The sequence below is a fragment of the Salvelinus namaycush genome, chromosome 11, assembly GCF_016432855.1.
Source record: "Salvelinus namaycush isolate Seneca chromosome 11, SaNama_1.0, whole genome shotgun sequence".
NCBI classification, from domain to species: domain Eukaryota; kingdom Metazoa; phylum Chordata; class Actinopteri; order Salmoniformes; family Salmonidae; genus Salvelinus; species Salvelinus namaycush.
Window position 1 is genome coordinate 28,779,166 of NC_052317.1, and position 14,951 is coordinate 28,794,116.

Below are 14,951 nucleotides of genomic sequence, written 5' to 3' on the forward strand. Positions count from 1 at the left end.
AGCCAAATTCTCTAAAACGACGCTTATGGTAGAGAAATGAACATTCAGTTCTCTGGCAACAGCTCTGGTGAACATTCCAGCAGTCAGTATGCCAATTGCATGCTCCCTCAAAACTTGAGACATCTGTGGCATTGTGTTGTCTGTCAAAACTGCACATCTTACAGTGGCCTTTTATTGTCCCCAGCAGAAGGTGCACCTGTGTAATGACCATACTGTTTAGTCAGATAACTGATATGCTACACCTGTCAGGGGGATGGATTATCTTGGCAAAAGAGAAACGCTCACTAACAGGGATATAAACAAATTTGTGCACACAATTTGAGGGAAATAAGCTTTTTGCATATGGAACATTTCTTGGATCTTTTATTTCAGCTCATGAAACTTGGGACCAACACTTTACAAGATGCATCCATATTTTTGTTCAGTGTAGCAGTCAATTTTGATGTGCTGAATATCAAATTGAGAGGCTAGCCATGGTTAGCATGTGTAGCATCAGCATAGCCAGGTCCATTCATTAGTAGAATCAAGAGGGTTTTTAAAGACATATTCAGGTTACCACTCTTTCATTTATAACTAATTGAGAGTAAGATAATGCAGATTTCAGTGATGCCCACTCAACTATGATCACAATGCTCAAAGGAGAACAGCAGACCTAACTTGAACCCCCCAGTAATAGACAGTTCGCAGTAATTGTGTTGCCTTCGTACTCAAATGATTCTGTTCAGAGATTGATCCTATCACTGATTTGAAACTATAAACCATCAAGTAATGAAAGCCTCTTGCGTTAGGTCCCCAGGAAGAGAAACTATTGCAAGATTATTTAATGCAATTCTTTGTTTACAAGTTACATATTGTAAAAAAAAAAAGTTTTTATGTTTTCACATATGAACAATCACAACTTTTCCATAAGATTTGGGGAAAATAGGAACATTTCCCATTGTTATATATAGTGCTCCACATGCTTTTCATCTGTCTACTGCTGAAAAAATGTACATCAATGACAACATTTTCTTCTGTCGTGGTTTCCCATTTTTTTCTGGGAATAGTCGTACTGACCGTACTGTCACTGGAAAAGGACACTCTTCACAGGAGTCTGCTGTAACTCAGCCCCCACTCTTAATCACCACTTTCAATAGAATAGACAAACAAGCAAGACGATCCACCCAAACTTAAAGTTAGTTTATGTGGGTGTTGTTCAAATGGTTTTGTTCCATGACCATGGCTTTTAACTGCTACATAAACACTCATTAGCACAAGTCCCCTGTGATAGTAAACTATTCTCTATTGGGAACTAGTGGAGTACAAACATTGTCAAGGTGGTATTCTAAATATTGATTGAAATGTGTAAATACCAGATCAAAATGCCATTAAGAAATTCAATCTCGCTCATGTGTTGATATGTTTATAGTATGTAAAAAATAAATAAAAAAGACGAAAAAATGTATCCATTACTGCTGTTGCGCCATAAGGGAATTGGAGGACAAGGGAGCTGCAGACTTGCCATATGAGCACACGATGGCCTACCCCAAGAGTTGTCCATTAGTTTGTGTTGTTATCCAAGTGGACCTCAAGTGTCTTCCAGTTTCTATTTAATTTTAGGACCAGACACAGAGTAGAATTTGTAAGATTCCAGAGACAGTTTATTACAGTGCTTCAAAAACATACATGTCCCAGGTTCCCTACTTTATTCAGTTCAGTTGGTTTAAAACACTGAAATGCATTGTATAATTGCATTGTTATATACTATTGTTATTGGAATTCCAGTAATGTAATACGACTCAAATAACAGTCAGTTTGTGATGTGTAAATTATCAAATATAATAAACTATATATTTAACCATCTTCCTATGTACATACCTTTTTTTGTAAATCTTTTGTGTCTATTTTCTCTCATGCTACTGTTCATGTTGATCATTGCATTAATTACCTAACAAAATAGTTTTTTTTATCTATGTGAAATTAGTTCTAGTCATGTTAAACTTTGTTATGTGGTCATTTTAGAGAAAAGAAACCAGAACACTTCAAAGGGACATCTGTAGCTTTACCTTTTTGCCTATAGAAAATGTCTAATTCTAGAAGTTATATTTCTATGCTTTTGTCTGTTTATTAGATGACTGTTGATGAGAAGCACAAAGACCTTGAGATCAGCCTTGGTTCCTGAGCCAATTACCTCCCTCTCTGATCAAGACTGGCTACCTTATTGGCACGTCTTATATCCAACTATGTATCCTGGGATAAGCCTTGTCTTGGGTGAGACTAGAACCAAGCCAAACATCACTCAGTAAGGGTCTCTTCTTTGAAGTTGTAAACTTTAAGATATGGTTTATCAGTGTTTTGTTATGAGCAATAAATGCATTGGCCCAAAAATAATGTAATTGTGAAATCAATGCATTTAACACAGTTTATTTTCAAGTCTGGTCACACAGCTCCCCTACTAATGGAATTTGTGGATTTGGCATAAAGGAATCCATTTTTGTACTGGGTTACCACAACTGATGATGTGACATTGTCTTGGTGTTAACTGTGTGTCCCATTGTGGTCTGGTCTTTCATGACAATGTGGAGGTTAGTTATAAAACTCACCACCAATGGTTTATCACCTGTCCTTCCTAAAAAAAAAACACAGTAAGTACTTAACAGAAATCAGAATACATTGCAACTATTTGCTTATGCTTTGTAAGCATCAATCTAATTTACATTAAATTCATTAGAAATCAGATTGAAAGTAAAACAGGTGGCAAATTTAAGGGGTTAAAGTTTTATGAATACTTTGTACTACGTGCCGTACTGTGTCCCATACTAGAATCCTTATCTACCCCTGCCTTAATGCCAATCAAATAATAGCAGAGCAGAAGCAACGCAATAGTCAGTAGTCTGAAACAGAATATGGACATGGTCCTGTCATATTTGAATAATACCTCAATACTGGTTGTGCTTATTGATTCAAGTCTTTTAATGGGTATTTTATAGCATAATAAATTACAGCCAAGTAGATGACAGTGTTGTATATTTGTCAACTAATAGTCTAAAGACCTTCATTCTTGCAGCTTAATTATGTGTATTGTTATTGCACCTCACCTCTTTTCCTCCTTGCATGACCATTGTGTACTCCTCCTTGTGTATAATCAGCCACCATGTTACTTTACTATTTTGTTGGGAGCCAGATTAATATTAATCTGGTTAATATCCATGTTGTGTGGTAGGCTACTGTTCAATCTTTAGAATGAAAAAATCTTAATGAAAACTAGGCTTAGGGCTGTGCAATATTCAGTGATCATGAAGTATTGAACATGGGGCTGAGAAGCCGGGATATGTTATCTGACAACAAAAAAACAAATGATTGTACGTACAGTATGTGGCCACTGGCTTGTAAGGAATTTTATACTTCTGTAAGACTGGATCTTACAGAGTAGATTATAGTATGTCTCGCTCTGTTGGAGGCCTACAGACAGCTGTGGAACTGAACTAGGATCAACTGGCACTATGTACTGTATGTATATGATATTTCCACCATGTGATTGATCGTAAATATCCATTAAATAATGAATACCCTCTCCTAACCAAGTGTAACATTCTCAATCTTACGTCAAACATCACGTGCAGAATTATCTGGAAATGTAATCAGCATTGTTTGGTCTTCTATGCGTCATCATTCATGTAATTACATGTAGATCATGTAACACCATCTTTATCTACCCTTATACAATCAATCAATCAAATGTATTTATAAAGCCCTTCTTACATCAGCTGATGTCACAAAGTGCTGTACAGAAACCCAGCCTAAAACCCCAAACAGCAAGCAATGCAGGTGTAGAAGCACGGTGGCTAGGAAAGACTCGCTAGAAAGGCCAGAACCTAGGAAGAAACCTAGAGGAACCAGGCTATGAGGGGTGGCCAGTCCTCTTCTGGGTGTGCCGGGTGGAGATTATAACAGAACATGGCCAAGATGTTTAAATGTTCATAGATGACCAGCAGGGTCAATTAATAATAATCACAGTGGTTGTCGAGGGTGCAACAGGTCAGCACCACAGGAGTAAATGTCAGTTGACTTTTCATAGCCGATCATTCAGAGTATCTCTACCGCTCCTACTGTCTATAGAGAGTTGAAAACAGTAGGTCTGGGACAGGTAGCACGTCCGGTGAACAGGTCAGGGTTCCATAGACGCAGGCAGAACAGTTGAAACTGGAGCAGCATCACGACCAGGTGGACTGGGGACAGCAAGTATTCATCAGGCCAGGTAGTCCTGAGGCATGGTCCTAGGGCTCAGGTCCTCCGAGAGAGAGAAAGAGAGAGAATTAGAGAGCATTCTTAAATTCACACAGGACACCAGATAAGACAGGAGAAATACTCCAGATGTAACAGACTGACCCTAGCCCCACGACACAAACTACTGCAGCATAAATACTGGAGGCTGAGACAGGAGGGGTCGGGAGACACATATGACATGACATATCACTCCATGATATGGCTTCCTTCAACTATTTGAACCATTTGTGTAACTGAGGTATTCTATTTGGCAATATTTGGTGCATAAAGTTACTTTAAAATCCTGGGTCATGGACCACGGTAACATCTTAACGGAACTCACTCACGCCGGCTGGTGCATAGAGCAGAAAGTTGGAACAAAAGCTCCCGACTTCTGGCGGTCGTTGGCCATCTTCTCCACCATGCCCCTGCTCTGAAATTGACGGAACTTTGTCTTGATTTTACAGAAAAGGAAATCATTTTCCAACAACAAAAGCAGAAAAAAATTTAATATTTTGAGTCCACTTTATTAAATACTGAACCATTGTGTTATAAAATGTACACAAAAAGACCACTGCTGACAGCAATTGTCTAAATACTTGACCCAAGTTCTACAATAAAACAATGAACATAATGATAAAAGTGCAAAGTCCCCTCTTATTTCAAAATAGAAATGAGTCATATTTAACTTAATCTACAGCAGTCTTGTCTAAAAACTGGAATTGCTTGTCTTTACAGATGTAGGATCTTAATTTTATCACCCTGTTGCAGGAAATTTCCTGCACGGCAGGAAATGCAAACTTGTAGTGTATTTGAGGCTTAAAAGGCTTCTAAAGTTTGTAATTTTCACTTTAAAATGTCAGACTTGATTTGCACCATCTAAAAATGTATCGAAATCTACAAAAATGTCTAATTATAATCCACACAATAATTCACATTTCCTGCAGTGAGAAACTGGTCAAATTAAGATCCAACATATCTGCATGTGATAATGGAATCGTATCTCAACTCAGATGCAAACATCAATGTACTATATAAAGAGCTGTAAAAATGCCATGGATCTAAGTGTCACAATTGTCATTATTTGAATAAGAAGAGCATATACAACTCCTGAAAGTAATTTGTTTGGTAGAAAAAAGGACTAAATGCACACATAAGCAGACATTCAATTATCAATAAATACATGTATTCTGCTTGTCATCTGACATCAAAATACATATTTTCCCTATCCATGCAAACCAATGTTTTGGTAGATTACTTATAATTGTGGCTTTCGTGGGATAAGTAGCGACTATCTGGAGTAAAATAACACTGAAAAACATGCTAGTTCCTTATCAAAATTAAGTTACCCATCTGAGTGAACACAGCCAAAGTGGTGCAAAACAATCGTAATGTGGTAATACAGGTATCAGTGGATTTCCTCCTCTCTTCCCTTTCTCTTAGCTATAAGAGATTAGGTCAATTATGAAATATTGTACAAAGTTACAAAAATGTAACTATAAAATAAAAGCAATGACTCAAGTTCGTATGGTCCACTGTTCATAATAAATATCAGTTGGCCCCAGCTTCGACAATACCGACTTTCAGTGTTCAACTTTACTTGATAGAGTGGATGAGATCTAAACTATTAAAAAAGCAACTGCCATTTTCAAAGTGCACAAAAAAACTCAAACACAAAAAGCTAAACAGCAAGCCTGAGAAGTAACTGATAAATATGCCTCCACTCCATTTTACAATCTCTTATTGTAAGTGGAATATTGTTATAACTATGATGAAGAACAAGGAAAATATGCAAGTCTGTCTCCAATCTTATTATGACCTATTAATGCAATATTGACAAGTTAACAGCAGTAGCACATTAAAACTATTTGAACAATGTATTCAAATACCTCAATTTTTGCCAGTACTTTATGCAGCACGCAACTTCAATTGTTCAAACCTCTTACTCTGCTGCGCAGCTATTGGCTCAGAAGGATTCACAGTTTCTCTGGGTCCAGATTTGTTATTCGCTACATGTTATATGTTTCCATATCAGTGCGCTTCACAGACAAAAAGCAGACAGGTTTGCTAACAAAATCTAAAATATTGCAGAGCCCACAAGGACTTGATTCCATTAGGAGGCACAACAGGATGAACTGAAGGGAAGTGTCTAAGTTAAAACAGGTGATGCTGAAGGATGAGCCTTGTAGGGAGTCGAGATAGACAGATCCTGTTGAGAAGATGGGAGTGAAAGAGGATTGATTCTGATGGAGGAGGTTCAGTTGAGTGACGTGTTTGGGCACCTCATCTACGGTAGGCAGAAATCAGCAAAGTAAGGGTGCTGTAATGCCTCCTCTGCAGAGATCCTCTGAACAGGATTACACTTCAACAGATTCTAAAAGAGAGAACAAAAAGAATGCAAGTCAGATGTGTGTTGTTTGTAAGGCAACATTTCTTAAGTATTCAAGTGACATTTGGGGAAAGCTTTGCACTGACTCCACCTAGTGACAACGTGATATTCCTGTCTAAGCTGTCTGCCAGGTACACTATACACAACCAGTTTGTTGTAACTCACAGTGTGGGTTTGCTCATTTGTATTTGTGAAACATATGAATTCAGAGCATTACAGTGAAGGACATTGCATTGTAAGTTTATGTTAACGTCAAGGAATGATATAGCATGATAATACATTGTATACTGATTAATATATTGGTCATGTGGGGGGAGGGTGGGGGCAATACTAACCTGCAGGAGATCCCGTCCTGTGCTACTGAGTTTGGGGACAACATTCACCAGTGAGGTCGTAGCTGGATACATGGGGTACGGCTGTAGGTAAAAACAACGATAGAGAAAATGGATGTACAGTAAACAGACAGCAGCGCAGAAAATATTTGTTCCATCTCTTATAGATGAATCTGATCTACAAACGTCAACTACTCTCATACCATGGAAATCATATATTCTTATTTTCCTGAAGGCAGTAGAAAACATGAGTTTCTGTATGATCATCAGTAATTGACAACATCAGTGGGATAGCCTACCTTGTAGTCTGGAAGCTTTGTCATTGTCTGCCACTGTTCTTCAGTTGGTGTACCCAACAATGTGCCACAGCATTAAGGAAAGACTTTCACCAGTAAACAGGACTGGTCAAGTTTAGTCATTGCAATAGATTAATCTCAACAAAGTGGACCAACTTTAGTTCCTGTGTCTTTGTTTCTACATACCATACAACACAGACAGTATACTGAACCTGGTTACCATCTATACAGCTCTGAAAGGATATCGGAAGATCCTCTTCAGCTGGTCGTCAACGTCATTACCCGGAAACAGGGGCCTTCCAGCGTTTGCCAACTCTAAATGAAAAAAAGCTAAAGTTATAGAAGATCAACAAAAGGTAGAGGCCCTAACTTATGTACTTACTTTATTGTCCCCATGGTAAAATTTTGTTGCGGTGTCATGTACACATTTAAAGTGGCGTTTAAATACAAAACAAAATTGACAATACAACTTTCATAACAGTTACATACCAATAAAAAAATTTTTTTTAAAGACTAGCCTGCTGGCTATACTGAGTCGATAGGAACATTAAACCCAAGCTATTTAGGAGGGATATCACACCTGGCACAAATTATTGTCTAGTTCTGTTTTTCCTGCTGAGGGGTGCCCTATACCTGCGCCCAGAGGGGGGTAGTTCAAAGTCCGGGTACAGGGGGTGGTTTGGGTCTAAAATGATTGTGAGCCTTGCGGAGGGCCCTGACCTTAACGATCTCATCCAGGACTGTCTGTTTGACTCCAAGTACCTTGCTTGCTTCGGTGATAATCCTTCTCAGCATATTTCTCTGGCTGACAGTGTCATTGCCAAACCAACAAACATTTAAAAAAGTTAAAATACTCTCAATGAAAGATTTTTAAAACAGAGTCAGTATAGTACAGACTATATTAAAAGATCCCAGCTTTTTGAGAAAATACAGTCTGTTGGCTTTTTTTGTAGATCAGGTCTGTACATTTACTCCACTGAAGTTTATTGTCCAAGAGGACACCCAGGTATTTGTATTCCTCTACAATCTCTATATTCTGACCTCTGACAGATGTTGCAGAGGTAGGTGTTGTACACTTCCTGAAGTCTATGCACATCTCTTTGGTCTTGTTGGTATTGAGGACCAAGTGTGATTCCTCACATCACTCTACAAAGTCATCTAGGACCGGGAGATGATGTTCCTCGTCATCATGCAACAGGCTGATCAAGGCAGTGTCATCAGCGAACTTAACGAGGTGTCTGTCAGGATGGGAATTAGTACAACTATTAGTGTACAATATGAACAGGAGTGGGGACAAAACACATCCCTGAGGAGAGCCTGTGTTGGTATTGCGTATGTCCGACACTTGGGGACCTATTTTGACTCGCTATGAGTGTTGGCTCAGGAAGTCCAACAGCCACAAAACCAGTCCCCCCATCTAAGGAGCAGTCCCGAATGAGTCCCTGTGCCAGAATGTAGGGCTGGATTGTGTTGAAGGCAGAAGAAAAGTCAACAAACAAAACCCTAACATGGGATTTGGCACCCTCTAGATGTCTATAGACCATGTTAAGGAGGGTAAGAATGGCATCATCAACTCCTCTGCTAGGCTGATAGGCAAAATGAAATGGGTCGAGAAGCTTCTGGGTGACGCTGAGAATATAGCACAGGTAAGTAGAGTGTACAATCATCCCCTTGAACTTGCTGTGCAATTTTGACCTTAAGGTTATACATACCTGCAAATATGCATCCAGCAGACCACATGTCAATAGAGGTAGAATAAAGCTTAGCACCGAAGAGCACATCTGGGGGCCTATACCACAATGTCACAACCTAAAGAGAGAGAGAGAAGCTTGAATGTCACCAGTAATTTAGGCATTCATTTTCTTTGCTCGTATCCAAATTAATACAATAATTGTCATATCACCTCTGCTGAGTAACATCTCACTGGGATTCCAAAGGCTCGAGCCAAGCCAAAGTCAGCCAGCTTCAATTCCCCATTCTAAAAGGAGCAAATCATTTCACATTGTAGACTATGGAAAAGGTAAATGATTTTCTCACTAACTAAGCAAGATCATGTCTGTTTAAGTTAAGACACTTACAGCACAGTGTGTCCTCTAACTTTCTAGAACTAGAACTTAACCAGTCAAAGCCCAACATTCCACTGACTTACCCTATTGATGAGGAGGTTCTGTGGCTTCAGGTCTCTGTGGAGAACATTCCGACTGTGGCAGAAGGCAAGCCCCTTCAACAGCTGGTACATGAACGACTGCACATACAGAAAGTAGGGGAAGACTAAGTTAAGCACAGAGATACAGAAAGACAACAAGGCAGTAATACTTCATTCTCATTATTAATGAGAGAGGACATTGGTGGTACTCTTCGGAGTTATACGATAATTTGTGTCACACAGTGGAGGCTCCTCAGAGGAGGAAGGGGAGGACCATCCTCAGTGAATTTTATAAAAATAAAAAGGTTTAAACATTTAAAAAGTTATAATTTTTAGATAAAACTATACTAAATATAACCACGTCAACAAATACTTTATTAAAACACACTATTTGGAAAGACGGTCTATAGTAGCCTTCAACAGAACTCTGTAGGATAGCACAATGGGGTAGCCGGAGGACAGCTAGCTTACGTCCTCCTCTGGGTACATTGACTTGACAAAACCTAGGAAGCTCATGGTTCTCACCTCCTTCCATAGACTTATAGTAATTATGACAACTTTCAGACAATGTCCTACAGCCTATCAGAGCTCTTGCAGCATTTTATTTTTATTTCACCTTTATTTAACCAGGTAGGCTAGTTGAGAACAAGGTCTCATTTACAACTGCAACCTGGCCAAGATAAAGCAAAGCAGTGCGACACAAACAACAACACAGAGTTACACATGGAATAAACAAACGTACAGTCAATAGCATGATCTGACATGTTGTCCACCCAATCAAAGGATGAGATAATTAATCTAGTACTGAAAGCTACAGTATAAAATGTGGTTAGTAGTTGACTCAAAGAAAGAGGAAGACAATATTTGAACAGTTTTGAACAAATTAATTTCTTCCAAAATGAAGGAAAAGCAAGAGTCTTTTTTTTCACTTTCAGTTTCACTTACTTAGCTAGCAAATGCAGCTAGCTAGACATTGAAACACCCTGCTCAAACAGAGGGATGCTATGTTAGCTAGCTGGCTATGACTTTCCAACACAACACTGGAACGCTTCCAAGTCATGGTAAGCTTTTGGTATTACTAATTTATTACCACCGGGGCCCACCCGTGTAACTGCTTACTGACTGTACACTAACGTTACTGCATGATTGTAGCGGGTTTACTAACGCGTTAGTTCTATTAGCTACACTGACTATGACATTACTGCAAGTAAAACTAAATGCATGCTCTTCAACCGATCACTGCCCGCCCATCCAGCATCACTACTCTGGACGGTTCTGACTTAGAATATGTGGACAACTACAAATACCTAGGTGTCTGGTTAGACTGTAAACTCTCCTTCCAGACTCACATTAAGCATCTCCAATCCAAAATGAAATCTAGAATCGGCTTCCTATTCCGCAACAAAGCATCCTTCACTCATGCTGCCAAACATACCCTCGTAAAACGGACTATCCTACCGATCCTTGACTTCGCCGATGTCATTATAAAATAGCCTCCAACACTCTACTCAACAAATTGGATGCAGTCTATCACAGTGCCACCCGTTTTGTCACCAAAGCCCCATATACTACCCACCACTGCGACCTGTACGCTCTCGTTGGCTGGCCCTCGCTTCATACTCGTCGCCAAACCCACTGGCTCCAGGTCATCTACAAGTCGCTGCTAGGTAAAGCCCCGCCTCCAGCTCACTGGTCACCATAGCAGCACGCGATCCAGCAGGTATATCTCACTGGTCACCCCCTTATTTGAATCTCAATGACTCACCTTGACAGTTTCTGGATCTAGGTCTCCATTGCAGCTGTCAAAGTATTTCTTTAGATCCTGTGGTTGTAAGAGTCAAGTTAAATCACTGCACCCCAGCAAAAAGAAAATCAGACATCAAATCAAACAAGTGACTCACTGGGGAGAAAAACCTTATCTTGTGGGCACTTCTACTTTAAATTGGTTTTGGTAAATTGTCATAGCTAAAGCAACAAACTCCTCTTCATACAAAAACGGCATTCACATACATCTGGCAGCACTCACCTGATCACAAAATTCAAACACCAATGTTAACTTCTTGTCACTGTGCAGAACATCATGCAATCTAGGAAAAGCAAAATTAAATGTGAATTAAACTCTTTGCATAGCTAAATATTTAATATAATGCTAGAAATTACACTGTTGAAAAGTAAATTTACTAGTCACTTAAGTTCTGATTCGGGAAGATATTGTATGGCATACATAGCTAATTTATGCATTTTCAGAATTTGACAAATTTCACATCAGACATACCTCACAATGTTTTTATGCTTCAGTTCTTTCAGGAGGCAAATTTCTCGCAGGGCAGAACTTGGGACCCCCTACAAGAAACCAGCAAGCAAATTGAGCCGTCAACAAATATGCCATAACCTTAGCAAACTAACCAGGTGACTAGCTTTAGCATAGCTATATTTGTAGTCCCAATAATTCCTACCTCATCGTCGTCATCCAATCTCACTCTTTTTAAAGCCACGATTTCATGCGTTTCTCTATTTTTTGCTTTGAAAACAGTTCCATATGTGCCTGCAGAAAGAAATCACAACGTTTACTAGATGGCTAGCTAGCTTGGCTGAATGGGTTGTTAACTAGCAATGTAGCTAAGCAAGCTAACTTGCCCATGAATGGAATAATGACAAGCTAGCTAGCTCAAGTTAACTAGCTAACTAACTTTAAATTAACTAACAAAAATTTCATTGTGGCTTAATCTTGCTGCTAGGTAGTAAAGACATTGTCAAATTAGCTAAATATTATCAAACGTGTGTAACATATCAATGTCAATGACTTGTCATTCAAAATCGCTAGCTGGCTAACGTTAGCGATCTAGCAATGCTAACAGAAAACAACATTATTAGATAACAGAGATTATCTGGGAAAGAAACAGACACACTTACCCTCTCCAATCTTCTCAAGTTTTTCATACTTCTGCATATTTTGTCAATAAAGCTAGCCTTTACCTAGCTAACAGTAGTGAAATGCAGCCCCGGTGGAAATGTTGTTAACGAACGTTCGCTAGCCAGCTGTTATTCATAGCTACAATGTTGCTGCTACACCAGCATCGAAAGCGGTCAAATTATGAACTGCAACATGAGGGTGGGTGTGAAACATCATTCATGTGGATAATGAACCCTGTAATCACTGTCAATCTTAGAAATATTTACAAAAAAATGTAACATCTCTAATGTTACCTTCTAAAGAAATCCTCAGACAGAGGTCCAATTAGACAGCCTGTAGGCTACAATCTTGTTAAATATGTTAATAGTTTAGCTAGAACCACCATCTTCACACAGTATAATCTATTTTACTTGTTTACATTGCCAAAGTAAGTGAAATAGATAATAAACAAAAGTGAAATAAACAATCAAAAATTAACAGTAGACATTACACTCACAAGTTTCAAAGGAATAGGCACATTTAAAATGTCATATTATGACTATGTACATAGTTAAAATGATGTGCAAATAGTTAAAGTACAAAAGGGAAAATAAATATAAATATGGGTTATATTTACAATGCTGTTTGTTCTCCACTGGTTGCCTTTTTCTTGTGGCAACAGGTCACACATCTTGCTGCTGTTATGGCACACTGTGCAATTTCACTCAATAGATATGGGAGTTTATCAAAATTGGATTTGTTTTGGTATTCTTTGTGGGTTTGTGTAATCAGAGGGAAATATGTGTCTCTAATATGGTCATACATTTGGCAGGAGGTTAGGAAGGGCAGCTCAGTTTCTACCTCATTTTTTGGGTTGTGTGCATATAGCTTGTTTTCATCAACGCCACAGGCCTTTTTGGGGTGGAGGGTTTGTATTTGGTCCTGCAGTTCATTCAATGTAATTGGAGAATCCAGTGGGTTCTGGTAGTCTTTAATAGCTGATTCTAAGATTTGTAATTGATCATGTATATGTTTTTGCTGTTTGTTCTTTGTTATAGAGCCAAAAATATTGGAGAAGTGGTTTATCCATACATCTCCATTTTGGATAGATAACTCTTTGTGTTGTTTGTTTAGTGTGTTTACATTTTCCCAGAAGTGGTTAGATTCCTTCCATCTATAGCATTCCTTAATATTGTGCAGTTCCTTTGGCTGACATGATTGAGTATTTCTCTGTTCAAATAGAATGTGATTTTGCTTTGATCTGATACGGGTGTTAGGGGACTGACTGTGAACGCTCTGAGAGACTATGGGTTGAGGTCAGTGATAAAGTAATCTAAAGTACTACTGCCAAGGGATGAGCTGTAGGTGTACCTACCATAGGAGTCTCCTCGAAGCCTACCATTGACTATGTACAGACCCAGCGTGCGACAGAGCTGCAGGAGTTGTGACATGTTTTTACTGGTTGTTTTGTCATGGTTGTGTTAGGGGGGCATATTTGGGAGGGAATAATGTCACCTCCAAGTAGGTGTTTGTCCCGTTGTGTGTTGAGAGTGTCAGGTTCTTGTCCAGTTCTGGCATTTAAGTCGCCACAGACTAGTACATGTCCCTGGGCCTGGAAATGGTTGATCTCCTTCTCTAGGATGGAGAAGCTGTCATCGTTAAAGTATGGGGATTCTATTGGGGGGATATACAGTGCATTTGGAAAGTATTCAGAACCCTTAGCTTTTTCCACATTTTGTTACATTACAGCTTCATAAAAAAAATAATCCTTTCCAATCTACACACAATACCCCATAATGACAAAGTGAAAACAGATTTTTTGACATTTTTGCAAATGTATTAAAAATAAATAAATGTATTTACATAAGTATTCAGACCCTTTGCTATGAGACTTGAAATTGAGCTCAGGTCCCTTGGAGTTTGCCAAAAGGCACCTAAAGGACTCTGACCATGAGAAACAAGATTCTCTGGTCTAATTAAACCTAGATTGAACTCTTTGGCTTAAATGCAAAGCGTCACGCCTGGAGGAAACCTGGCACCATCCCTACGGTGAAGCATGGTGGTGGCAGCATCATGCTGTGGGGATGTTTTTCAGCGTAAGGGACTGGGAGACTAGTCAGGATCGCTGGAAAGATGAACGGAACCAAGTACAGAGAGATCCTTGATGAAAACCTGCTCCAGAGCGCTCAGACCCTCAGACTGGGATGAAGGTTCACCTTCCAACAGGACAACGACCCTAAGCACACAGCCAAGACAACACAGGAGTGGCTTCAGGACAAGTCTCTGAATGTCCTTGAGTGGCCCAGCGAAAGCCCGGACTTGAACCCGATCTAACATCTCTGGAGAGACCTGAAAATAGCTGTGCAGCGACGCTCCCCATCCAACCTGACAGCGCTTGAGAGGATTTGCAGAGAAGAATGAGAGAAACTCCCCAAATACAGGTGTGCCAAGCTTGTAGCATCACACCCAAGAAGACTCAAGGCTGTAATCGCTGCCAAAGGTGCTTCAACAAAGTACTGAGTAAAGGGTCTGAATACTTATGTAAATGGTTTATTTCCGTTTTTTTATTTTTAATACATACGCATGTAAAAATCTGTTTTCACTTTGTCATTATGGGGTATTGTGTGTGGATGAGGGAAAACATATTTTA

General features: G+C 39.3%; 1 protein-coding gene across 2 annotated transcripts; it reads right to left on the reverse strand.

The window, feature by feature from the left end:
- Nucleotides 1–4,732: 4,732 nt before the first annotated feature.
- On the reverse strand, nt 4,733–12,468 carry LOC120055971 (cyclin-dependent-like kinase 5). Of its 2 annotated transcripts, XM_039004067.1 has the most exons (12): nt 12,322–12,468; nt 11,865–11,953; nt 11,684–11,751; nt 11,435–11,495; nt 11,174–11,230; nt 9,412–9,507; nt 9,166–9,240; nt 8,975–9,071; nt 7,508–7,577; nt 7,266–7,326; nt 6,970–7,050; nt 4,733–6,619 (listed from the first exon to the last, which is right to left on the reverse strand). In XM_039004067.1, the coding sequence occupies exons 1-12, from the start codon at nt 12,356–12,358 to the stop codon at nt 6,533–6,535; spliced, it is 879 nt and encodes a 292-aa protein (XP_038859995.1). In that variant the 5' UTR covers nt 12,359–12,468; the 3' UTR covers nt 4,733–6,532. The 2 variants fall into 2 exon arrangements, with proteins under 2 accessions (XP_038859995.1, XP_038859996.1); XM_039004068.1 differs by lacking the exon at nt 9,166–9,240.
- Nucleotides 12,469–14,951: the final 2,483 nt, after the last annotated feature.

Bases quoted from the DNA above. Each gene is read 5' to 3' on its own strand.
- LOC120055971 (XM_039004067.1), bottom strand. From the start codon at position 12,358: ATGCAGAAGTATGAAAAACTTGAGAAGATTGGAGAGG. The intron at 7,578-8,974 runs GTATGTATAACC...TTTTTCATTTAG, and splicing joins TGCTGGATGCATATTTGCAG to AGTTGGCAAACGCTGGAAGG. The intron at 7,051-7,265 runs GTAGGCTATCCC...TTTTACCTACAG, and splicing joins CAAAGCTTCCAGACTACAAG to CCGTACCCCATGTATCCAGC.